This window comes from Patagioenas fasciata, chromosome 33 (assembly GCF_037038585.1).
Source record: "Patagioenas fasciata isolate bPatFas1 chromosome 33, bPatFas1.hap1, whole genome shotgun sequence".
Classification (NCBI taxonomy): Eukaryota; Metazoa; Chordata; class Aves; order Columbiformes; family Columbidae; genus Patagioenas; species Patagioenas fasciata.
The window spans coordinates 906,701-933,322 of NC_092552.1; the positions used below are offsets into that span (position 1 = coordinate 906,701).

At 66.3% G+C, this 26,622-nt stretch overlaps 1 protein-coding gene across 6 annotated transcripts in view; it reads right to left on the reverse strand.

Moving 5' to 3' along the window:
- Positions 1–26,622, reverse strand: part of RYR1 (ryanodine receptor 1) — a 196,143-nt gene that overhangs the window by 64,917 nt on the left and 104,604 nt on the right. For all 6 annotated transcript variants that reach the window (XM_071800800.1, XM_071800799.1, XM_071800798.1 and 3 more), the window contains 16 exons: positions 25,860–25,950; positions 25,632–25,772; positions 23,408–23,571; positions 23,243–23,321; positions 22,851–22,940; positions 20,341–20,481; positions 19,362–19,439; positions 19,206–19,281; positions 16,959–17,082; positions 16,755–16,870; positions 12,490–12,557; positions 11,106–11,227; positions 8,752–8,801; positions 8,590–8,650; positions 5,994–6,232; positions 4,621–4,702 (listed from right to left, as the gene is read on the reverse strand). In XM_071800800.1, the coding sequence (XP_071656901.1) occupies positions 4,621–4,702; positions 5,994–6,232; positions 8,590–8,650; positions 8,752–8,801; positions 11,106–11,227; positions 12,490–12,557; positions 16,755–16,870; positions 16,959–17,082; positions 19,206–19,281; positions 19,362–19,439; positions 20,341–20,481; positions 22,851–22,940; positions 23,243–23,321; positions 23,408–23,571; positions 25,632–25,772; positions 25,860–25,950 (1,722 nt within the window). The remainder of the gene's footprint in view (positions 1–4,620; positions 4,703–5,993; positions 6,233–8,589; positions 8,651–8,751; positions 8,802–11,105; positions 11,228–12,489; positions 12,558–16,754; positions 16,871–16,958; positions 17,083–19,205; positions 19,282–19,361; positions 19,440–20,340; positions 20,482–22,850; positions 22,941–23,242; positions 23,322–23,407; positions 23,572–25,631; positions 25,773–25,859; positions 25,951–26,622) is intronic.

Genomic DNA, 26,622 nt, shown 5'->3' on the forward strand with positions numbered 1-26,622 from the left:
ACAGCGACCCATAGCGCCCCATGGCACCCCATAGCGCCCCACGGCACCCCATAGCACCCCAGAGCACCCCACAGCTCCCCATGGCACCCCACTGTACAGCAGTGGGCAGACGGGCGAGACACTCCCCCAGGGCCGGGCGCTGCCTGTGGGGCGCCCCACAGCGACCCATAGCGCCCCATGGCACCCCATAGCGCCCCACGGCACCCCATAGCACCCCAGAGCACCCCACAGCTCCCCATGGCACCCCACTGTACAGCAGTGGGCAGACGGGCGAGACAGTCCCCCAGGGCCGGGCGCTGCCTGTGGGGCGCCCCACAGCGACCCATAGCGCCCCATGGCACCCCATAGCGCCCCACGGCACCCCAGAGCACCCCAGAGCACCCCACAGCTCCCCATGGCACCCCACTGTACAGCAGTGGGCAGACGGGCCAGGCACTCCCCCAGGGCCGGGCGCTGCCTGTGGGGCGCCCCACAGCGACCCATAGCGCCCCATGGCACCCCATAGCGCCCCACAGCACCCCAGAGCACCCCAGAGCACCCCACAGCTCCCCATGGCACCCCACTGTACAGCAGCGGGCAGACGGGCCAGGCACTCCCCCAGGGCCGGGCGCTGCCTGTGGGGCACCCCACAGCGACCCATAGCGCCCCATAGCGCCCCACAGCACCCCAGAGCACCCCACAGCTCCCCATGGCACCCCACTGTACAGCAGTGGGCAGACGGGCCAGGCACTCCCCCAGGGCCGGGCGCTGCCTGTGGGGCGCCCCACAGCGACCCATAGCGCCCCATGGCACCCCATAGCGCCCCACAGCACCCCAGAGCACCCCACAGCTCCCCATGGCACCCCACAGTACAGCAGTGGGCAGACAGGCCAGGCACTCCCCCAGGGCCGGGCGCTGCCTGTGGGGCGCCCCACAGCGACCCATAGCGCCCCATGGCACCCCATAGCGCCCCACAGCACCCCAGAGCACCCCAGAGCACCCCACAGCTCCCCATGGCACCCCACTGTACAGCAGTGGGCAGACGGGCGAGACACTCCCCCAGGGCCGGGCGCTGCCTGTGGGGCGCCCCACAGCGACCCATAGCGCCCCATAGCACCCCATAGCGCCCCAGAGCACCCCAGAGCACCCCACAGCTCCCCATGGCACCCCACTGTACAGCAGTGGGCAGACGGGCCAGGCACTCCCCCAGGGCCGGGCGCTGCCTGTGGGGCGCCCCACAGCGACCCATAGCGCCCCATGGCACCCCATAGCACCCCACGGCACCCCATAGCACCCCAGAGCACCCCACAGCTCCCCATGGCACCCCACTGTACAGCAGTGGGCAGACGGGCCAGGCACTCCCCCAGGGCCGGGCGCTGCCTGTGGGGCACCCCACAGCGACCCATAGCGCCCCATGGCACCCCATAGCGCCCCACGGCACCCCATAGCACCCCAGAGCACCCCACAGCTCCCCATGGCACCCCACTGTACAGCAGTGGGCAGACGGGCCAGACACTCCCCCAGGGCCGGGCGCTGCCTGTGGGGCGCCCCACAGCGACCCATAGCGCCCCATAGCGCCCCACGGCACCCCAGAGCACCCCACAGCTCCCCATGGCACCCCACTGTACAGCAGTGGGCAGACGGGCCAGGCACTCCCCCAGGGCCGGGCGCTGCCTGTGGGGCGCCCCACAGCGACCCATAGCGCCCCATGGCACCCCATAGCGCCCCATAGCACCCCAGAGCACCCCACAGCTCCCCATGGCACCCCACTGTACAGCAGCGGGCAGACGGGCCAGGCACTCCCCCAGGGCCGGGCGCTGCCTGTGGGGCGCCCCACAGCGACCCATAGCGCCCCATAGCACCCCATGGCGCCCCAGAGCACCCCACAGCTCCCCATGGCACCCCACTGTACAGCAGTGGGCAGACGGGCCAGGCACTCCCCCAGGGCCGGGCGCTGCCTGTGGGGCACCCCACAGCGACCCATAGCGCCCCATAGCGCCCCACAGCACCCCAGAGCACCCCACAGCTCCCCATGGCACCCCACTGTACAGCAGTGGGCAGACGGGCCAGGCACTCCCCCAGGGCCGGGCGCTGCCTGTGGGGCGCCCCACAGCGACCCATAGCGCCCCATAGCGCCCCATGGCACCCCATAGCGCCCCATGGCACCCCATAGTGACCCATAGCGCCCCATGGCACCCCAGAGCACCCCACAGCTCCCCATGGCACCCCACTGTACAGCAGTGGGCAGACGGGCCAGGCACTCCCCCAGGGCCGGGCGCTGCCTGTGGGGCGCCCCACAGCGACCCATAGCGACCCATAGCGCCCCATAGCGCCCCATAGCACCCCAGAGCACCCCACAGCTCCCCATGGCACCCCACTGTACAGCAGCGGGCAGACGGGCCAGGCACTCCCCCAGGGCCGGGCGCTGCCTGTGGGGCGCCCCACAGCGACCCATAGCGCCCCATAGCACCCCATGGCGCCCCATAGCACCCCACAGCTCCCCATGGCACCCCACAGTACAGCAGTGGGCAGACGGGCCATGGGCACCCCAAATCCATGGGCACCTCAGACCCACAGTCACCCCAAGGCCACCCTATGGGTCACCCCATGGGCACCCCAAACCACTGGGCACCTCAGACCCATGGGCACCCCAGACCCACAGTCACCCCAAGGCCACCCCATGGACACCCCAGGGTCACAGTCACCCCAAGGCCACCCCAAATCTGTGGGCACCCCATGGGCATCCCAGACCCAGGGCCACCCCAGGGTCACCCCAGGGCCACCCCAGACCCATGGGCACCCCAGGGCCACCCCAGACCCATGGTCACCCCATGGTCACCCCAGGGCCACCCCAGATCCATGGTCACCCCATGGTCACCCCAGGGCCACCCCAGACCCATGGGCACCCCAGGGCCACCCCAGACCCATGGTCACCCCATGGTCACCCCAGGGCCACCCCAGATCCATGGGCACCCCAGGGCCACCCCATGGGCACCCCAGACCCATGGTCACCCCAGGGTCACCCCAGGGCCACCCCAGACCCATGGTCACCCCATGATCACCCCAGGGTCACCCCAGGGCCACCCCAGACCCATGGTCACCCCATGGTCACCCCAGGGTCACCCCAGGGCCTCCCCAGACCCATGGTCACCCCAGGGCCACCCCAGGGCCACCCCAGACCCATGGTCACCCCATGGTCACCCCAGGGTCACCCCAGGGCCACCCCAGACCCATGGTCACCCCAGGGCCACCCCAGGGCCACCCCAGACCCATGGTCACCCCATGGTCACCCCATGGTCACCCCAGGGCCACCCCAGACCCATGGTCACCCCAGACCCATGGGCACCCCAGGGTCACCCCAGGGTTGCCCCATGGGCACCCCAGACCCATTGTCAACCCAGGGCCACCCCAGGGTCACCCCAGGGCCACCCCAGACCCATGGGTACCCCCAGGGCCACCCCAGGGCCACCCCAGACCCATGGTCACCCCAGGGTCACCCCAGGGCCACCCCAGACCCATGGTCACCCCAGGGTCACCCCAGGGCCACCCCAGACCCATGGTCACCCCAGGGCCACCCCAGACCCATGGTCACCCCATGGTCACCCCAGGGTCACCCCAGGGCCACCCCAGACCCATGGGCACCCCAGGGCCACCCCAGATCCATTGTCACCCCATGGTCACCTCAGGGTCACCCCAGGGCACACCAGATCCATGGTCACCCCAGGGTCACCCCAGGGCCACCCCAGACCCATGGGCACCCCCCAGGGCCACCCCAGGGCCACCCCAGACCCATGGGCACCCCCCAGGGTCACCCCAGGGCCACCCCAGACCTATGGGCACCCCAGGGCCACCCCAGACCCATTGTCACCCCATGGTCACCTCAGGGTCACCCCAGGGCACACCAGATCCATGGTCACCCCATGGTCACCCCAGGGTCACCCCAGGGCCACCCCAGACCCATGGTCACCCCAGGGTCACCCCAGGGCCACCCCAGATCCATTGTCACCCCATGGTCACCTCAGGGTCACCCCAGGGCCACCCCAGACCCATGGGCACCCCAGGGTCACCCCAGGGTTGCCCCATGGGCACCCCAGACCCATTGTCACCCCAGGGCCACCCCAGGGTCACCCCAGGGCCACCCCAGACCCATTGTCACCCCAGGGCCACCCCAGGGCACCCCAGACCCATGGGCACCCCAGGGCCACCCCAGACCCATGGTCACCCCATGGTCACCCCAGGGCCACCCCAGGGCACCCCAGATCCATGGTCACCCCAGGGCCACCTCAGACCCACGGTCACCCCATGGTCACCCCAGGGCCACCCCAGGGCCACCCCAGATCCATGGTCACCCCAGGGCCACCCCAGACCCATTGTCACCCCATGGTCACCCCAGGGCCACCCCATGGGCACCCCAGACCCATGGGTACCCCAGACCCATGGTCACCCCAGGGCCACCCCAGAGTCACCCCAGGCCACCCCAGACCCATGGGTACCCCAAGCCCACCCACAGCCACACGTCCTGTGCGGCCACGGGCACCGCAGGGGACACGGAGACCCCAGGGGACACGGGGACCCCCCAGGGGACACGGGGACCCCCAGCACCCCGTGTGCCCAGGCTGGGGGGTTTCGGGGTGCCCCCACCTCTCCACGTAGGGGTTGCGGGTGGTGCCCAGTGAGTAGATGCTGCTGAGGATGCGGTAGCACGAGACCTGGACATCGTCCACTGGGGACGGGGACACGGGGACACGGGGACACGGGGTCACCGATGGCCCTGCACCCCAGAGTGTCCCCTTGTCCCTGCACCCCACACTGACCCGCACCCCCTTGTCCCCACGGTGTCCCCTGGTCCCTGCTGAGCCCTCATCCCCAGCACCTGCTGTGGCCCCAGGTGGCCCCACCATGTCCCCTGTGTCCACATCATGCCCCCTGTCCCCGGGTGTCCCCACCATGTCCCTATCACATCCCCTGTCCCCGGTGTCCCCACCACGTCCCCTGTCCCTGGTGTCCCCGTCACATCCCCTGTCCCAGGTGTCCCCACCATGTCCCCTGTCCCCAGTGTCCCCATCACGTCCTCTGTCCCCAGTGTCCCCACCATGTCCCCTGTCCCTGGTGTCCCCGTCACATCCCCTGTCCCAGGTGTCCCCACCATGTCCCCTGTCCCCAGTGTCCCCACCATGTCCCCTGTCCCCGGTGTCCCCATCACATCTCCTGTCCCAGGTGTCCCCACCATGTCCCCTGTCCCCAGTGTCCCCACCACGTCCTCTGTCCCCAGTGTCCCCATCACATCCTCTGTCCCAGATGTCCCCACCATGTCCCCTGTCCCTGGTGTCCCCATCACGTCCCCTGTCCCAGGTGTCCCCACCATGTCCCCTGTCCCCAGTGTCCCTACCACGTCCTCTGTCCCTGGTGTCCCCACCACGTCCCCTGTCCCTGGTGTCCCCGTCACATCCCCTGTCCCAGGTGTCCCCATCACATCCCCTGTCCCAGCTGTCCCCACCATGTCCCCTGTCCCCAGTGTCCCCCGTCCCCTGTCCCAGGTGTCCCCTGTCCCCACCACACCCCCAGTCCCTGCTGTCCCCCGTCCCCCCAGTGTCCCCGTGTCCCCCGTCCCCCCAGTGTCCCCGGTGTCCCCATGTCCCTGGTGTCCCCATGTCCCCAGCGTCCCCATGTCCCCAGCGTCCCCATGTCCCCAGCGTCCCCATGTCCCCAGTGTCCCCGTGTCCCCTCACGGATGACGTCGTCCCCACCACACCCCATGTCCCCGGTGTCCCCTGTCCCCAGCACATCCCCTGTCCCAGGTGTCCCCTGTCCCAGATGTCCCCTGTCCCCACCACACCCCCAGTCCCTGGTGTCCCCCGTGTCCCCTGTTCCCTGTCCCAGGTGTCCCCTGTCCCCAGCACACCCCCAGTCCCTGCTGTCCCCCGTGTCCCCAGTGTCCCCGTGTCCCCCGTCCCCCCCGTGTCCCCGGTGCCCCCAGTGTCCCCATGTCCCCCCGTGTCCCCATGTCCCCTCACAGATGACATCGTCCCCGAAGCGGTGCTGTGCCAGGTGCTGGAAGAGCGAGGTGAGCACGGGCAGCAGCGCCAGGCTGGTGTAGCTGAGGTTCTGCGCCACCCCCTTGACCTGGGTCCTGCTCTGCGTCACCTTCCCCAGCCGCAGGTTCTCCACCATCTTCTCGATGTCCTCGGACGCGCCCTCGAAGAACGAGCGCAGCCCGGCCTTCACGATCTCGGGGCCCGACTTCATCACCGTCCTGGGGACACCGAGGGGGGACATGGGACACGGCGCTGGGGACGTGGGGGGAGTGCTGGGGACATGGGACAGGGGACAGGGACACGGCGCTGGGGACGTGGGGGGAGTGCTGGGGACATGGGACAGGGGACAGGGACACAGCACTGGGGACACACAGACAGTGCTGGGGACATGGGACATGGCGCTGGGGACATGGGGGGAGTGCTGGGGACATGGGACAGGGGACAGGGACACGGCGCTGGGGACGTGGGGGGAGTGCTGGGGACATGGGACAGGGGACAGGGACACGGCGCTGGGGACATGGGGGGAGTGCTGGGGACATGGGACAGGGGACAGGGACACGGCGCTGGGGACACACAGACAGTGCTGGGGACATGGGACAGGGGACAGGGACACAGCACTGGGGACACACAGACAGTGCTGGGGACATGGGACATGGCGCTGGGGACATGGGGGGAGTGCTGGGGACATGGGACAGGGGACAGGGACACGGCACTGGGGACACACAGACAGTGCTGGGGACATGGGACAGGGGACATGGGACACGGCGCTGGGGACATGGGGGGAGTGCTGGGGACATGGGACAGGGGACAGGGACACGGCACTGGGGACACACAGACAGTGCTGGGGACATGGGACATGGTGCTGGGGACATGGGGGGAGTGCTGGGGACATGGGACAGGGGACAGGGACACAGCACTGGGGACACAAAGACAGTGCTGGGGACATGGGACATGGGACACGGTGCTGGGGACATGGGGGGAGTGCTGGGGACAGGGACATGGGACAGGGGACATGGGACAGGGACACAGCACTGGGGACATGGGACAGGGAGTGCTGGGGACATAGGACAGGGGACAGGGACACAGCGCTGGGGACATGGGAAAGGGACATGGCGCTAGGGACAGGGACATGGGCATGGCGCTGGGGACATGGGCATGGCTCTGGGGACATGGGACAGGGGACATGGACACGGCACTGGGGACAGGGACACGGCGCTGGAGACATTGGACATGGGACATGGGCATGGAACTGGGGACAGGGGACAAGGGACATGGACATGGCGCTGGGGACAGGGACATGGACACGGTGCTGGGGACAGGGGACATGGGGACAGGGACATGGACATGGTGCTGGGGACAGGGGACATGGGACATGGACATGGCACTGGGGACATGGGACAGGGGACATGGACAGAGTGCTGGGGACATGGGATATGGGACATTGGCATGGCACTGGGGACAGGGGACACGGGCATGGCACTGGGGACATGGGACAGGGACATGGGCACAGCGCTGGGGACATGGGACAGGGACATGGGCACAGCGCTGGGGACAAGGGACATGGGGACATGGGACAGAGGACATGGACACGGCGCTGGGGACAGGGCCACAGCGCCAGGGCCATGTGGGGAGTGCTGGGGACAGGGGACATGGACACGGCGCTGGGGACGGGACACAAGGAACATGAGCATGGCGCTGGGGACAGGGACACGGCACTGGGGACATGGGACAGGGGACATGGACATGGCGCTGGGGACATGGGACAGGGGACATGGACACAGCGCTGGGGACAGGGGACACGGCGCTGGAGACAGGGACACGGTGCTGGAGACATTGGATATGGGACATGGGCATGGCACTAGGGACAGGGGACACGGGCATGGCACTGGGGACATGGGAAAGGGACATGGGCATGGCTCTGGGGACATGGGACAGGGACATGGGCACAGCGCTGGGGACATGGGACACGGGACATGGACACAGCGCTGGGGACATGGGATATGGGACATTGGCATGGCACTGGGGACAGGGACAGGGGACACGGGCATGGCACTGGGGACATGGGAAAGGGACATGGGCATGGCTCTGGGGACATGGGACAGGGACATGGGCACAGCGCTGGGGACAGGGGACATGGGGACATGGACACAGTGCTGGGGACAGGGGACATGGACAAGGCACTGGGGATGGGGGAGAGTGCTGGGAACAGGGGACAAGGGACATGGACACAGCGCTGGGGACAAGGGACATGGGGACATGGGACAGAGGACATGGACACGGCGCTGGGGACAGGGCCACAGCGCCAGGGCCATGTGGGGAGTGCTGGGGACAGGGGACATGGACACGGCGCTGGGGACGGGACACAAGGAACATGGGCACGGCGCTGGGGACAGTGACACGGCACTGGGGACATGGGACAGGGGACATGGACATGGCGCTGGGGACATGGGACAGGGGACATGGACACAGCGCTGGGGACAGGGGACACGGCACTGGGGACATGGGACAGGGGACAAGGGACATGGACATGGCGCTGGGGACGGGGACACTTTGGGGACAGCGGTTCGTGTCCTACTTGGCGTCCAGCGACCGCGCCAGGATGTGCAGACAGTTCACCACGGCTGGCGCGTCGGTCCCTGGGGACAGGGGGGTCAGGGGCCACCAAGTGCCACCAAGTGCCACCAAGTGCCACCAAGTGCCACCCCCCGCCCCGCGGTGTCCCCGCGTGTCCCCTCACCGAAGAGCGAGATGCGGTGCCGGACCAGGGCGGCCAGTTTGCAGAACAGGCTGGGGGGAAATGGGGGGTCAGGGGGTGTCCCCAAGACCCCCCAGAGAGGGGACAACGCGGACCCCACGTCCCCTTGGCCAGGGGACCCCCCAAGCCCCCCACCGTGGGGTGTGGGGGGAGTTGGGGGTCTGGGGGGTGTAGGGGGTCTAAGGGGGGGTCCAGAGGGGTTTTGGGGTCCCCCCACTTTGTGATTTTGTTCTTATGGTTGGAGATGTGGGGTGGGGGGATTTGGGGGTCCGGGGGGAGTTGGGGGGCTGGGAGGGTTTGGGGGTGCAGGGGGGTGTAGGGGGTCTGAGGGGGGGTCCAGGGGGGTTTTGGGGTCCCCCCACTTTGTGATCTTGTTCTCATGGTTGGAGATGTGGGGTGGGGGGATTTGGGGGTCCAGGGGGGTTTTGGGGTCCCCCCACCTGGTGACCATTTCCTTGTCATGGTTGGAGATGTGGGGTGGGGGTTTGGGGGCGCAGGGGGGTCTGGGGGTGTCTGGGGGTGCAGGGGGGGTCAGGGGGGTTTTGGGGTCCCCACCTGGTCACCATCTCCTTCTTGCGGTTGGACGCATGGGGTGGGGGTTTGGGGGGCTCAGGGGGGTCTGGGGGTGCAGGGGGGGTCAGGGGGGTCTGGGGGTGTCCGGGGGGGCTCTGGGGGGGTTTTGGGGTCCCCACCTGGTCACCATCTCCTTCTCACGGTTGGAGGTGTGGGGTGGGGGTCTGGGGGCTCAGGGGGGTCTGGGGGTGTCTGGAGGGGGTCAGGGGGGTCTGGGGGTGTCTGGGGGGGGTCAGGGGGGTCAGGGGGGTCTGGGGGTGCAGGGGGGGTCAGGGGGGTTTTGGGGTCCCCACCTGGTCACCATCTCCTTCTCGCAGTTGGAGGTGTGGGGTGGGGGTCTGGGGGCTCAGGGGGGTCTGGGGGTGTCTTGGGGGGCTCAGGGGGGTCTGGGGGTGTCTGGGGGGGTCAGGGGGGTTTTGGGGTCCCCACCTGGTCACCATCTCCTTCTCACGGTTGGAGGTGTGGGGTGGGGGTCTGGGGGCGCAGGGGGATCTGGGGGTGTCTGGAGGGGGTCAGGGGGGTCTGGGGGTGTCTGGGGGTGCAGGGGGGAGTTTTGGGGTCCCCACCTGGTCACCATCTCCTTCTCGCGGTTGGAGGCGTGGGGTGGGGGTCTGGGGGCTCAGGGGGGTCTGGGGGTGTCCGGGGGGGCTCAGGGGGGGTCAGGGGGGTTTTGGGGTCCCCACCTGGTCACCATCTCCTTCTCACGGTTGGAGGTGTGGGGTGGGGGTCTGGGGGCTCAGGGGGGTCTGGGGGTGTCTGGAGGGGGTCAGGGGGGTCTGGGGGTGCAGGGGGGGTCAGGGGGGGTCAGGGGGGTTTTGGGGTCCCCACCTGGTCACCATCTCCTTCTCACGGTTGGACGCGTGGGGTGGGGGTCTCTGGGCTCAGGGGGGTCTGGGGGTGTCTGGGGGGGGCCAGGGGGGTCTGGGGGTGTCTGGGGGGGGTCAGGGGGGTCTGGGGGTGCAGGGGGGCTCAGGGGGGTCTGGGGGTGTCCGGGGGGGCTCTGGGGGGGTTTTGGGGTCCCCACCTGGTCACCATCTCCTTCTCACGGTTGGAGGCGTGGGGTGGGGGTCTGGGGGCTCAGGGGGGTCTGGGGGTGTCCGGGGGGGGTCAGGGGTGTCCGGGGGGCTCAGGGGGGGTCAGGGGGGTTTTGGGGTCCCCACCTGGTCACCATCTCCTTCTCGCGGTTGGAGGTGTGGGGTGGGGGTCTGGGGGCTCAGGGGGGTCTGGGGGTGTCTGGGGGGGGTCAGGGGGTGTCTGGGGGTGCAGGGGGGTTTTGGGGTCCCCACCTGGTCACCATCTCCTTCTCGCGGTTGGACGCATGGGGTGGGGGTTTGGGGGGCTCAGGGGGGTCTGGGGGTGTCTGGGGGGGTCAGGGGGGTCTGGGGGTGTCCGGGGGGGCTCTGGGGGGGTTTTGGGGTCCCCACCTGGTCACCATCTCCTTCTCGTGGTTGGAGGTGTGGGGTGGGGGTCTGGGGGCTCAGGGGGGTCTGGGGGTGCAGGGGGGCTCAGGGGGGTCTGGGGGTGTCCGGGGGGGCTCTGGGGGGGTTTTGGGGTCCCCACCTGGTCACCATCTCCTTCTCGCGGTTGGAGGCGTGGGGTGGGGGTCTGGGGGGCTCAGGGGGGTCTGGGGGTGTCTGGGGGGGGTCAGGGGGGTCAGGGGGGTCTGGGGGTGCAGGGGGGTCTGGGGGTGTCTGGAGGGGGTCAGGGGGGTCTGGGGGTGCAGGGGGGCTCAGGGGGGGTCAGGGGGGTTTTGGGGTCCCCACCTGGTCACCATCTCCTTCTCGCGGTTGGACGCGTGGCCCCCGCTGCCCAGCGCCCGTGCCGGGGTGGACAGGAAGTACAGGCAGTGGTTGTGGAAGTACTGGTTGATGAGGGGCAGCAGGATCTGGGGGGCACGGGGGGGGCACGGGGGTCAGGGACACCCCACAGGGACCCCAAACACCCCCACAGACCCCACAGGGACCCCAAACACCCCCACAGACCCCACAGGGACCCCAAATGCCCCACAGGGACCCCAAACACCCCCACAGACCCCACAGGGACCCCAAATACCCCACAGACCCCACAGGGACCCCAAATACCCCACAGGGACCCCAAACACCCCTAAATACTCCGTAAGGACCCCAAACACCCCCACAGACCCCACAGGGACCCCAAATACCCCACAGGGACCCCAAACACCCCTAAATACTCCATAAGGACCCCAAATACCCCCACAGACCCCACAGGGACCCCAAATGCCCCACAGGGACCCCTAAATATCCCACAGGGACCCCAAATACCCACACACACCCCACAGGGACCCCAAACACCCACACACCCCCCATAGGGACCCCAAACACCCCTAAATACTCTATAAGGACCCCAAATACCCACACAGACCTCACAGGGACCCCAAATACCCCACAGGGACCCCAAACACCCCCACAGACCCCCACAGGGACCCCAAATACCCCACAGGGACCCCAAACACCCCCACAGACCCCACAGGGACCCCAAATACCCCACAGGGACCCCAAACACCCCCACAGACCCCACAGGGACCCCAAATGCCCCACAGGGACCCCAAACACCCCCACAGACCCCCACAGGGACCCCAAATACCCCACAGGGACCCCAAACACCCCCACAGACCCCACAGGGACCCCAAAAACCCACACAGACCCCACAGGGACCCCAAACACCCACACACACCCCATAGGGACCCCAAACACCCCTAAATATCCCACAGGGACCCCAAATACCCCACAGGGACCCCAAACACCCCCACAGACCCCACAGGGACCCCAAACACCCCTAAATACTCCATAAGGACCCCAAATACCCCCACAGACCCCACAGGGACCCCAAATGCCCCACAGGGACCCCAAACACCCACACACACCCCATAGGGACCCCAAACACCCCTAAATACCCCACAGGGACCCCAAATACCCCACAGGGACCCCAACCACCCCCAACCACCCCATAGGGATCCCAAACACCCCCAAAAATGCCATAGGGGACCCCAAACACCCCACACCCCCAAATACACCATAGGGACGCCAAACACCCCCAAATACCCCATAGGGACCCCAAACAACCCTAAATACACCACAGGGACCCCAAATACCCCCAGGCACCCCCCAAATTTTGGGGTCCCCTGACCTTGGCGAAGAACTTGATCTCCTGCTCATGGGGGGATTTCTCCACCCGCCCGCTGCTCACCACGGCCTCTGGGGACATGGGGACATGGGGACATGGGGACATGGGGACATGAGGACACCGGGGGACATGGGAGGGCACAGGGGGATACGGGGACATAGAGGGGCATGGGGGGACATGGGGACATGGGGACATGAGGGGACACGGGGCAACACAAGGGGATATGGGGGACAAGGGGGATACAGGGGATATGGGGGACAAGGGGGATACAGGGGACATGGGGACATGGGGGACAAGGGGGATGCAGGGGACATGGGGACATGGGGGACAAGGGGGATACAGGGGACAAGGGGGATACAGGGGACATGGGGACATGGGGGACAAGGGGGATGCAGGGGACATGGGGACATGGGGGACAAGGGGGATACAGGGGACATGGGGACATGGGGGACATGGGGGACAAGGGGGATGCAGGGGACATGGGGACATGGGGGACATAGGGGACATGGGGACATGAGGACACGGGGGGACATGGGAGGGCACAGGGGGATATGGGGACATAGAGGGGCATGGGGGGACATGGGGGGACATGGGGACATGAGGGGACACGGGGCAACACGAGGGGATATGGGGGACAAGGGGGATACAGGGGACATGGGGACATGGGGGACAAGGGGGATACAGGGGACATGGGGACATGGGGGACATGGGGACATGAGGACACGGGGGGACATGGGAGGGCACAGGGGGATATGGGGACATAGAGGGGCATGGGGGGACATGGGGGGACATGGGGGGACATGGGGGGACACGGGGCAACACGAGGGGATATGGGGGACAAGGGGGATACAGGGGACATGGGGACATGGGGGACAAGGGGGATACAGGGGACATGGGGACATGGGGGACATGGGGACATGAGGACACGGGGGGACATGGGAGGGCACAGGGGGATATGGGGACATAGCGGGGCATGGGGGGACATGGGGGGACATGGGGGGACACGGGGACATGAGGGGACACGGGGCAACACGAGGGGATATGGGGGACAAGGGGGATGCAGGGGACATGGGGACATGGGGGACAAGGGGGATACAGGGGACATGGGGACATGGGGGACATGGGGACATGAGGACACAGGGGGACATGGGAGGGCACAGGGGGATATGGGGACATAGCGGGGCATGGGGGGACATGGGGGGACATGGGGACATGAGGGGACACGGGGCAACACGAGGGGATATGGGGGACAAGGGGGATACAGGGGACATGGGGACATGGGGGACATAGGGGACATGGGGACATGAGGACACCGGGGGACATGGGAGGGCACAGGGGGATACGGGGACATAGAGGGGCATGGGGGGACATGGGGACATGGGGACATGAGGGGACACGGGGCAACACGAGGGGATATGGGGGACAAGGGGGATACAGGGGACATGGGGACATGGGGGACAAGGGGGATACAGGGGACATGGGGACATGGGGGACATGGGGGACAAGGGGGATGCAGGGGACATGGGGACATGGGGGACATAAGGGACATGGGGACATGAGGGGACACGGGGCAACACAAGGGGATATGGGGGACAAGGGGGATACAGGGGACATGGGGACATGGGGGACAAGGGGGATACAGGGGACATGGGGACATGGGGGACATGGGGGACAAGGGGGATGCAGGGGACATGGGGACATGGGGGACATGGGGGACATAGGGGACATGGGGACATGAGGACACAGGGGGACATGGGAGGGCACAGGGGGATATGGGGACATAGAGGGGCATGGGGGGACATGGGGGGACATGGGGACATGAGGGGACACGGGGCAACACGAGGGGATATGGGGGACAAGGGGGATACAGGGGACATGGGGATATGGAGGACAAGGGGGATACAGGGGACATGGGGACATGGGGGACATAGGGGACATGGGGGACATGGGGACATGAGGACACGGGGGGACATGGGAGGGCACAGGGGGATATGGGGACATAGAGGGGCATGGGGGGACATGGGGGGACATGGGGACATGAGAGGACACGGGGCAACACGAGGGGATATGGGGGACAAGGGGGATACAGGGGACATGGGGACATGGGGGACATGAGGACACGGGGGGACATGGGAGGGCACAGGGGGATACGGGGACATAGCGGGGCATGGGGGGACATGGGGGGACATGGGGACATGAGGGGACACGGGGACATGAGGGGACACGGGGCAACACGAGGGGATATGGGGGACAAGGGGGATGCAGGGGACATGGGGACATGGGGGACATGAGGACACCGGGGGACATGGGAGGGCACAGGGGGATACGGGGACATAGCGGGGCATGGGGGGACATGGGGACATGAGGGGACACGGGGTAACACGAGGGGATATGGGGGACAAGGGGGATGCAGGGGACATGGGGACATGGGGGACATGGGGGACATGGGGACATGAGGACACGGGGGGACATGGGAGGGCACAGGGGGATATGGGGACATAGAGGGGCATGGGGGGACATGGGGGGACATGGGGACATGAGGGGACACGGGGCAACACGAGGGGATATGGGGGACAAGGGGGATGCAGGGGACATGGGGACATGGGGGACAAGGGGGATACAGGGGACATGGGGACATGGGGGACATGGGGGACAAGGGGGATGCAGGGGACATGGGGACATGGGGGACATAGGGGACATGGGGGACATGGGGACATGAGGACACGGGGGGACATGGGAGGGCACAGGGGGATATGGGGACATAGAGGGGCATGGGGGGACATGGGGGGACATGGGGGGACATGGGGGACACGGGGCAACACGAGGGGATATGGGGGACAAGGGGGATACAGGGGACATGGGGACATGGGGGACATAGGGGACATGGGGACATGGGGGGACATGAGGACATGCGGGATATGAGGACATGGGGGGATGCAGGGGACACGGGGGGACAGAGGGGGATATGAGGGACATGGGGGACACAGGGGACATGAGGACATGGGGGGGATGCAGGGGACACAGGGGACATGGAGGGACAGAGGGGGACACAGGGGACATGGGGGACACAGGGGACATGGGGGGACAGGGGGACACAGGGGACATGGGGGACACAGGGGACATGGGGGGACAGGGGGGGATATAGGAGACATGGGGGATATGGGGGGACACAGAGGGATATGGGGGACACGGGGACATGAAGGACATGGGGGACATGGTGGGGGCACAGGGGGACATGGGGACATGAGGACACGGGGGGACATGGGAGGGCACAGGGGGATATGGGGACATAGCGGGGCATGGGGGGACATGGGGGACATGGGGACATAGGGGACATAGCGGGGACATAGGGGACATGGGGGACATGGGGATACAGGGGGTGAGTTTGGGGTTTGGGGGTCTGGGGGGGTTTGGGGGTGCCCGGGGGGGTGAGTTCGGTGCTTGGGGGTTTGGGGGTTCCTGGGGGGGTGAGTTTGGGATTTGGGGGTTCAGGGAGGTTTGGGGGTTCCTGGGGGGGTGAGTTTGGGATTTGGGGCTTCAGGGGGGTTTGGGGGTTCCTGGGGGGGTGAGTTTGGGATTTGGGGGTTCAGGGGGGTTTGGGGGTTCCTGGGGGGGTGAGTTTGGGATTTGGGGCTTCAGGGGGGTTTGGGGGTTCCTGGGGGGGTGAGTTTGGGATTTGGGGGTTCAGGGGGGTTTGGGGGTTCCTGGGGGGGTGAGTTTGGGGGTTCAGGGGGGTTTGGGGGTTCCTGGGGGGGTGAGTTTGGGGATTCAGGGGGGTTTGGGGGTTCCTGGGGGGGTGAGTTTGGGATTTGGGGGTTCAGGGGGGTTTGGGGGTTCCTGGGGGGGTGAGTTTGGGATTTGGGGGTTCAGGGGGGTTTGGGGGTTCCTGGGGGGGGTGAGTTCAGGGTTTGGGGGTTCAGGGGGGTTTGGGGGTTCCTGGGGGGTTGAGTTTGGGGGTTCAGGGGGGTTTGGGGGTTGCCGGGGGGGTGAGTTTGGGATTTGGGGGTTCAGGGGGGTTTGGGGGTTCCTGGGGGGGGTGAGTTTGGGGTTTGGGGGTTCAGGGGGGCTTGGGGGGTTTCCAAGTGTTCCCAAAGCAGTTTGGGGGTGTCCCAGGTTGCAAGGGGTTCGTTGGGGTTTGGGGGTTCCTGGGGGGGGTGAGTTTGAGGTTTGGGGGTCCGGGGGGGTTTGGGGGTTCCTGGGGAGGGTGAGTTCGGGGTTGGGGGGTTTTGGGGTCCCCGGGGGGGTTTTGGGGGGCCGTTTTGGGGTACCCAAGTGCGCGATGAACTCCTGCGAGATGTCCATCCACTTGAGCAGCTGCTGCAGGAACCCGTAGGCAAAACGCTTCTCGATGGACGACGTGTCCAGCTCCATGTCCTTCAGCCCCCTATATGGGGGGGGAAATGGGGTTCAGGGCGGGGGACACCCCCAGCCCGGTGTCCCCCCGTGTCCCCCCGTGTCCCCCCAGCACCCACCGGGTGACAGCGTAGCCCTGCAGCTGCAGGAACTTGAGCAGCTCCTGCGCCTTCTCGCGGTCCCGCGCCTTCTCCTTGGCCGTCAGCGTGTCGTACGGGACCAGCAGGGGGTGCGAGCCCCCCCCTGCGGCGCCCGTCAGCACCCAGGGGTGGGGGCACCCGTAGGGGGGTGGGGGCACCCATAGGGGAAGCACCCGTGGGGATGGAAACCATGGGAGAGGAGCATTTGTGGGGTGGTGATGGAGGAGGATCCATGGGTGATGGGGCAGGAGGATCCATGGGGTGGTGATGGAGGAGGACCCATGGGTGATGGGGCAGGAGGATCCATGGGGTGGTGATGGAGGAGGACCCATGGGTGATGGGACAGGAGGACCCATGGGGTGGTGATGGAGGAGGACCCATGGGTGATGGGACAGGAGGATCCATGGGGTGGTGATGGAGGAGGACCCATGGGTGATGGGGCAGGAGGATCCACGGGGTGGTGATGGAGGAGGACCCATGGGTGATAGGGCAGGAGGATCCATGGGGTGGTGATGGAGGAGGACCCATGGGTGATGGGACAGGAGGACCCGTGGGTGATGGGACAGGAGGACCCATGGGTGATGGGGCAGGAGGATCCATGGGGTGGTGATGGAGGAGGACCCACGGGTGATGGGGCAGGAGGACCCATGGGTGATGGGACAGGAGGACCCATGGGTGATGGGGCAGGAGCATCCATGGGTGATGGGACAGGAGCCTCCATGGGTGATGGGACAGGAGGACCCATGGGTGAGGGGACAGGAGGACCCGTGGGTGATGAGGGGACAGGAGGACCCATGGGTGATGGGGCAGGAGGACCCATGGGTGATGAGGCAGGAGAACCCATGGGTGATGGGGGGACAGGAACCTCCATGGGTGATGGGACAGGAACACCCATGGGTGATGGGACAGGAGGACCCATGGGTGATGGGGGGACAGGAGCCTCCATGGGTGATGGGGTGACAGGAGGACCCATGGGTGACGGGGCAGGAGGACCCATGGGTGATGGGGCAGGAGAACCCATGGGTGATGGGGGGACAGGAACCTCCATGGGTGATGGGACAGGAACACCCATGGGTGATGGGACAGGAGGACCCATGGGTGATGGGGGGACAGGAGCCTCCATGGGTGATGGGGTGACAGGAGGACCCATGGGTGACGGGGCAGGAGGACCCATGGGTGATGGGGCAGGAGAACCCATGGGTGATGGGGGGACAGGAACCTCCATGGGTGATGGGACAGGAACACCCATGGGTGATGGGACAGGAGGACCCATGGGTGATGGGGGGACAGGAGCCTCCATGGGTGATGGGGTGACAGGAGGACCCATGGGTGACGGGACAGGAGGACCCATGGGTGATGGGGCAGGAGCCTCCATGGGTGATGGGACAGGAGGACCCATGGGTGATGGGGGGATAGGAGGACCCATGGGTGATGGAACAGGAGGACCCATGGGTGATGGGACAGGAGGACCCATGGGTGATGGGGGGGACAGGAGGACCCATGGGAGATACAAGGGGAGACAAGAACCCATGGGAGATGATGGAGGAGAAGAACCCATGGGTGATGGGGAACAGGAGCACCCATGGGGTTGGGGAGGGGGACAGGAGCACCCATGGGTGGTGTAAGGGGGAAGGAGCATCCAAGGGAGAAGAACCCATGGGAGAAGCACCCATGGGTGATGGAGGGACAGGAGCACCCCTGGGTGGTGCAAGCGGGAAAGGAGCACCCAAGGGAGAAGAACCCATGGGAGATGCAATGGGAGAGGAGCACCCATAGAAGAAGAACCCATGGGAGATACAAGGGGAGGGGAGCACCCATGGGTTGTGGGGGGGACAGGAGCATCCATGGAGGTGTGGGGGGGACAGGAGCACCCATGGGTGGTACAAGCGGGAAAGGAGCACCCAAGGGAGAAGAACCCATGGGAGATGCAATGGGAGAGGAGCACCCATAGAAAAAGAACCCATGGGAGATACAAGGGGAGGGGAGCACCCATGGGTTGTGGGGGGGGACAGGAGCACCCATGGGTGGTGCAAGCGGGAAAGGAGCACCCAAGGGAGAAGAACCCATGGGAGATACAAGAGGAGAGAAGAACCCATTGGAGAAGCATCCATTGGAAATACAAGGGGAGAGGAGCACCCATGGGTTGCAGGGGGACACCCATGGGGTGGGGGACACCCATGGGGTGCGGGGGACACCCAGGGGTGGGGGGGACACCGCGGGTCTCACCCTTGGCCTCCAACTCCTGCTTCTTCTTGCGGCCCCAGGTGTTGTGATAGTTCTCGGCCAACTGCTCCGCCATGGCCTGGGGACACGGCGAGGTGACACGGGGGACACGGGGACACGGGGGGACATGGGGACACCGGGGGACATGGGGACACCCACCTGCAGCTCCCGGGACAGCGTCACCCCCGACAGGTCCACGGGCTGGGGGCTGTAGCCATGGCTGGGGTCATAGGTGGCCTGGGGGGACAAGGAGACCATGATGGGGACAACTCGGGGAACCCCCAGGGTTGGGGGTGCCCTTCCCCACCCATGGACTTCATGGACCCCCAGGGTTTGGGGTGCCCTTCACCACCCATGGACCTCATAGACCCCCAGGGTTTGGGGTGCCCTTCACCACCCATGGACCTCATGGACCCCCAGGGTCTGGGGTGCCCTTCCCCACCCATGGACCTCATGGACCCCCAGGCTTTGGGGTGCCCTTCCGCACCCATGGACCTCATGGACCCCCAGGGTTTGGGGTGCCCTTCCCCACCCATGGACCTCATGGACCCCCAGGGTTTGGGGTGCCCTTCCCCACCCATGGACCTCATGGACCCCCAGGGTTTGGGGTGCCCTTCCCCACCCATGGACCTCATGGACCCCCAGGGTTTGGGGTGCCCTTCCCCACCCATGGACCTCATGGACCCCCAGAGTTTGGGGTGCCCTTCCGCACCCATGGACCTCATGGACCCCAAGGGTTTGGGGTGCCCTTCCCCACCCATGGACCTCATGGACCCCCAGGGTTTGGGGTGCCCTTCCGCACCCATGGACCTCATGGACCCCCAGGGTTTGGGGTGCCCTTCCCCACCCATAGACCCCCAGGGACTGGGGTGCCCTTCCCCACCCATGGACCTCATGGACCCCCAGGGTTTGGGGTGCCCTTCACCACCCATAGACCCCCAGGGATTGGGGTGCCCTTCTGCACCCATGGACCTCATGGACCCTCAGGTTTCAGGGCATCCTTCCCCACCCATAGACCCCCAGGGTTTGGGGTGCCCTTCCCCATTATGAATCTCATGGACCCCCAGGTTTCAGGGCATCCTTCCCCACCCCTGGACCCCATGGGGGTGTCGGGGGGACCCCGGCATCCGGGCCCCACCTGTGCAGACTGGGAGATCTTCCTGGTCTTCTTCTTCTCGGCTTTGTCCTCCTCGCCCTCCCGGGCCTTCTCCACCGTCCACTCCCAGGCCAGCATGGCCTTGAGCGACTCCTTGATGGGCCACCGGTAGATCTCCTTGTCCTGGGGGGCACGGGGGTCACGGGGGGCTTGGGGTGCCCCCCACACGGCCCCTGCGCTGGGAGGGGTTGGAGGGGGAATGGGGTTTGGGGGGCAGAGAGGACTGAGGGGTCCTGGTGGGGTTGGGATGGTCCTGGTGGGGTTGGGATGGGCCAGTTGGGGTTGGGATGGGCCAGTTGGGGTTGGGATGGTCCTGGTGGGGTTGGGATGGGCCAGTTGGGGTTGGGATGGGCCAGTTGGGGTTGGGATGGTCCTGGTGGGGTTGGGATGGGCAAGTTGAGGTTGGGATGGGCAAGTTGAGGTTGGGATGGTCCTGGTGGGGTTGGGATGGGCAAGTTGGGGTTGGGATGGTCCTGGTGGGGTTGGGATGGGCAAGTTGGGGTTGGGATGGTCTTGGTGGGGTTGGGATGGGCAAGTTGGGGTTGGGATGGGCAAGTTGGGGTTGGGATGGGCCAGTTGGGGTTGGGATGGTCCTGGTGGGGTTGGGATGGGCAAGTTGAGGTTGGGATGGTCTTGGTGGGGTTGGGATGGTCCTGGTGGGGTTGGGATGGGCAAGTTGGGGTTGGGATGGTCCTGGTGGGGTTGGGATGGGCAAGTTGGGGTTGGGATGGGCCAGTTGGGGTTGGGATGGTCCTGGTGGGGTTGGGATGGGCAAGTTGGGGTTGGGATGGTCCTGGTGGGGTTGGGATGGTCCTGGTGGGGTTGGGATGGGCAAGTTGGGGTTGGGATGGTCCTGGTGGGGTTGGGATGGTCCTGGTGGGGTTGGGATGGGCAAGTTGGGGTTGGGATGGTCCTGGTGGGGTTGGGATGGTCTTGGTGGGGTTGGGATGGTCCTGGTGGGGTTGGGATGGGCAAGTTGGGGTTGGGATGGTCCTGGTGGGGTTGGGATGGGCAAGTTGGGGTTGGGATGGTCCTGGTGGGGTTGGGATGGTCCTGGTGGGGTTGGGATGGGCAAGTTGGGGTTGGGATGGTCCTGGTGGGGTTGGGATGGTCCTGGTGGGTTGGGATGGGCAAGTTGGGGTTGGGATGGGTCAGTTGGGGTTGGGATGGTCCTGGTGGGGTTGGGATGGGCCAGTTGGGGTTGGGATGGTCCTGGTGAGGTTGGGATGGTCCTGGTGAGGTTGGGATGGTCTTGGTGGGGTTGGGATGGGCAAGTTGGGGTTGGGATGGGCAAGTTGGGGTTGGGATGGTCCTGGTGGGGTTGGGATGGTCCTGGTGGGGTTGGGATGGTCTTGGTGGGGTTGGGATGGTCCTGGTGGGATTGGGATGGTCCTGGTGAGGCTGGGATGGTCCTGGTGGGGTGGGAGGGGGCTGGAGGGGAAATGGGGTTCAGGGGGGCAGAGAGGACTGAGGGGTCCTGGTGGGGTTGGGATGGTCCTGGTGGGGTTGGGATGGTCCTGGTGAGGCTGGGATGGTCCTGGTGGGGTTGGGATGGACCAGTTGGGGTTGGGATGGTCCTGGTGGGGTTGGAGGAGCACAACTGGGCTGGGGGGAGATTGGGGGGAGCAGATGGGGTTGGGGGGATCTCAGTGGGGTTGGGAGGTTCTTAATGGGGTTGGGGAATCTCAATGGGGTTGTGGGGATCTTAGTGGGGTTGGGGGGTTCTTAATGGGGTTGTGGGGATCTCAGCGGGGTTGGGGGGATCTCAATGGAGTTGGGGAGTCAGGATTGGGTTGGCGGGATCTCAGTGGGGCTGGGGGGATCTCAGTGGGGTTGGGGGGTTCTCAGTTGGGTTGGGGGATCTCACTTGGGTTGGGGGATCTCAGTGGGGTTGGGGGGTTCTCAGTGGGACTGGGGGGATCTCAATGGGGCTGGGGGGATCTCAGTGGGGCTGTGGGGATCTCAATGGGATTGGGGGGATCTCAATGGGATTGGGGGGTTCTCAGTGGGACTGGGGGGATCTCAATGGGGTTGGGGGGGTTCTCAGTGGGACTGGGGGGATCTCAGTGGGGCTGGGGGGATCTCAATGGGGCTGGGGGGATCTCAATGGGGCTGGGGGGATCTCAATGGGGCTGGGGTGGTCCAGACAAGGTTGATAGGGGTCGCTGGGGTTGGGGGCATCTCAGTGGGGCTGGGGGGATCTCAATGGGGTTGGAGGGATCTCAGTGGGGCTGGGGGTTCTCAATGGGGTTGGGGGGATCTCAATGGGACTGGGGGGATCTCAATGGGGCTGGGGGGATCTCAATGGGGCTGGGGTGGTCCAGACAAGGTTGATAGGGGTGGCTGGGGTTGGGGGCATCTCAGTGGGGCTGGGGGGATCTCAATGGGGTTGCAAGTCAGGGGGTCTCAGCAGGATGGGACACACAGACACACGGACAGACACACAGACACACAGACAGACAGACAGACACAGACAGACACACGGACGGCACCTTCTCGGAGAAGGTCTTGTATGGGCGCAGCATGGGGTGGGTCTTGGCTTCTTCATCCACCGTCTCCCCGAAGGACCAGTTGTTCTGGATCTGCCAAGGGACGGGGACATCGTGGGGACATTGTCACGGGGACATTGTCACGGGGACATTGTCATGGGGACATTGTCACGGGGTCATTGTCACGGGGACACTGGGAGGGGGACACGTGCTGGGGTTGGGGGGCCCAGGGGAGCAAGAACAGACCAGGGGGTCCCATGGGTGCAGTGGGGTTGTGCAGGAACGGGGGGATCAGGAGGGGTCCCGGGGGGCCCATGGGGTCTGGGGGTGTCCATGGGGTCTGGGGGGGGTCCAGAGACCCCACGGAGGCATTGGGGGTGCGGGGGGGTCCCCACCTTGTCGAACGCCCACTTCTCATGGGTGTACTCGGCGTACTTGTTGATGAACCCGTCCAGCTTCTCGGGGATGATGACGCTGGGGGACACGCGGTTTTGGGGGGGGTCACAGGGGCACTTGGGGGTTCTGGGGGGGGTTTTGGGGGTGGGGGGGCTGGATCCTACTTGAGGGTCTCGACGGGTTTGGGGTCGAAGTTGCCCTCGGCGTCCACCGACGCCTTCTTCTCGGTCTTGGAGGAGTAACTGGCGTCCACGTAGTCGGGGGGCAGCGCCCCCGCGATGGCGCAGAGACACGGCATGGCCAGCTTGTACAGCTCCGCGTCGAAACGCTGGGGGGGACAGGGGTCACCCTGCACCCCCAGACCCGCATGGGCACCCCAAGACCTGCACAGACCCCCCAGACCCACAGGGACACCCCCAGACCCGCACGGACCCCCCCAAAACCCGCAGGGACCCCCCAGACCCACACGGATCCCCCAACCCTGCAGACACGGCATGGCCAGCTTGTACAGCTCCGCGTCGAAACGCTGGGGGGACAGGGGTCACACTGCACCCCCAGACCCGCATGGGCACCCCCAGACCTGCACAGACCCCCCCAGACCCGCACGGACCCCCCCAGACCCGCACAGACCCCCCAGACCCACACGGATCCCCAGACCCTGCAGACACGGCATGGCCAGCTTGTACAGCTCCGCGTCGAAACGCTGGGGGGGACAGGGGTCACCCTGCACCCCCAGACCCACACAGACCCCCCCAAAACCCGCAGGGACCCCCCAGACCTGTATGGATCCCCCCAGACCCGCATGGGCACCCCCAGACCCACACGGATCCCCCAACCCTGCAGACACGGCATGGCCAGCTTGTACAGCTCCGCGTCGAAACGCTGGGGGGGACAGGGGTCACCCTGCACCCCCAGACCCGCATGGGCACCCCAAGACCTGCACAGACCCCCCAGACCCGCACGGACCACCCCAAAACCCGCAGGGACCCCCCAGACCCACACGGATCCCCAGACCCTGCAGACACGGCATGGCCAGCTTGTACAGCTCCGCGTCGAAACGCTGGGGGGACAGGGGTCACACTGCACCCCCAGACCCGCATGGGCACCCCCAGACCTGCACAGACCGCAGCAGAGCCCCCCAGCCCTGCACAGACCCCCATTGTCCCCATCCTTGTGTCCCCATTGTCCCCACCTTGTGCGCCAGGGACTCCAAGATGCCCCAGAAGAGCTTGCGGGTGAGGTGGCCCCATCCATCCCCGTGTCCCCATCCATCCCCGTGTCCCCATCCCCGTGTCCCCATCCCCCTTGTTCCCCCCATGTCCCCATTGTCCCCGTGTCCCCACCTTGTGCGCCAGGGACTCGAAGATGCCCCAGAAGAGCTTGCGGGTGAGGTGTCCCCATCCATCCCTGTACCCCCATCCCCGTGTCCCCATCCCACTCACCCCCACCATGTCCCCATTGTCCCCGTGTCCCCACCTTGTGCGCCAGGAACTCGAAGACGCCCCAGAAGAGCTTGCGGGTGAGGTGGCCCCATCCATCACCGTGTCCCCATCCACCACCATGTCCCCATCCCTGTATCCCCATCCCCGTGTCCCCATCCCCCTTGTTCCCCCCATGTCCCCATTGTCCCCATTGTCCCCATGTCCCCACCTTGTGCGCCAGGGACTCGAAGATGCCCCAGAAGAGCTTGCGGGTGAGGTGGCCCCATCCATCCCCGTGTCCCCATCCATCACCGTGTCCCCATCCACCACCATGTCCCCATCCCTGTATCCCTATCCCCATCCCCGTGTCCCCATCCCCCTTGTTCCCCCCATGTCCCCATTGTCCCCATTGTCCCCGTGTCCCCACCTTGTGCGCCAGGGACTCGAAGGTGCCCCAGAAGAGCTTGCGGGTGAGGTGGCCCCATCCATCACCGTGTCCCCATCCACCACCATGTCCCCATCCCTGTATCCCTACCCCTATCCCTATGTACCCATCTCCCTTGTTCCCCCCATGTCCCCATTGTCCCCATTGTCCCCGTGTCCCCACCTTGTGCGCCAGGGACTCCAAGATGCCCCAGAAGAGCTTGCGGGTGAGGTGGCCCCATCCATCACCATGTCCCCATCCATCACCATGTCCCCATCCACCACCATGTCCCCATCCCTGTATCCCTACCCCTATCCCTATGTACCCATCTCCCTTGTTCCCCCCATGTCCCCATTGTCCCCGTGTCCCCACCTTGTGCACCAGGAACTCGAAGACGCCCCAGAAGAGCTTGCGGGTGAGGTGGCCCCATCCACCCCTGTATCCCCATCCACCACCATGTCCCCATCCCTGTATCCCTACCCCTATCCCTATGTACCCATCCCCCTTGTTCCCCCCATGTCCCCATTGTCCCCGTGTCCCCACCTTGTGCGCCAGGGACTCGAAGATGCCCCAGAAGAGCTTGCGGGTGAGGTGCAGCTCCTCCTCGGAGCTGACGCCCTGGTTGGGCCAGCCGCTGGGCAGGCAGTAGTACTTCCAGCACCGCTCGTAGTGATTGGTCAGCAGCTGGGGGGGGACAGGGGGGACATCAGGGGACCCCCGTGTCACCGGGACCCCCCCCTGTGTCACTGGGACCCCCCCTCGTGTACCCACCTTGAGGGGCATCTTGGCGAACTCGTTGAGGATGGGGACGTCGAAGACCAGGCGGCGCAGGAGGTGCTGCAGCATGGACGGACGGATGGAGCTGCGGACAGGGGGACACGGGGGTTGGGGGGACAGGGGGACGCGGGGGCGCTGGGGGACATGGGGGGGTTTGGGGGGACATGGGGACGGGGGTGGTTGGGGGGACAGGGGGATGCGGGGGGGTTTTGGGGTTCAGGGGTCCCCACCGGCACAGCGCCATGAGGCACTGCTCGATGACACTGAGGGGTACATGGGGGTTCAGTGGGGTATGTGGGGGTTCAATGGGGTATGTGGGGGTTCAGTGGGGGTTCAGTGGGGTCTGTGGGGGTGCAATGGGGGTTTTGGGGTTCGGGGGGGGTCCCCACCGGCACAGCGCCATCAGGCACTGCTCGATGACACCGAGGGGTACATGGGGGTTCAGTGGGGTCTGTGGGGGTGCAATGGGGTCTGTGGGGGTTCAGTGGGGGTTCAGTGGGGTCTGTGGGGGTGCAATGGGGGTTTTGGGGTTCGGGGGGTCCCCACCGGCACAGCGCCATCAGGCACTGCTCGATGACACCGAGGGGTACATGGGGGTTCAATGGGGTCTGTGGGGGTTCAATGGGGTATGTGGGGGTTCAGTGGGGGTTCAGTGGGGGCTCAGTGGGGTATGTGGGGGTGCAATGGGGGTTTTGGGGTTCGGGGGGTCCCCACCGGCACAGCGCCATCAGGCACTGCTCGATGACACTGAGGGGTA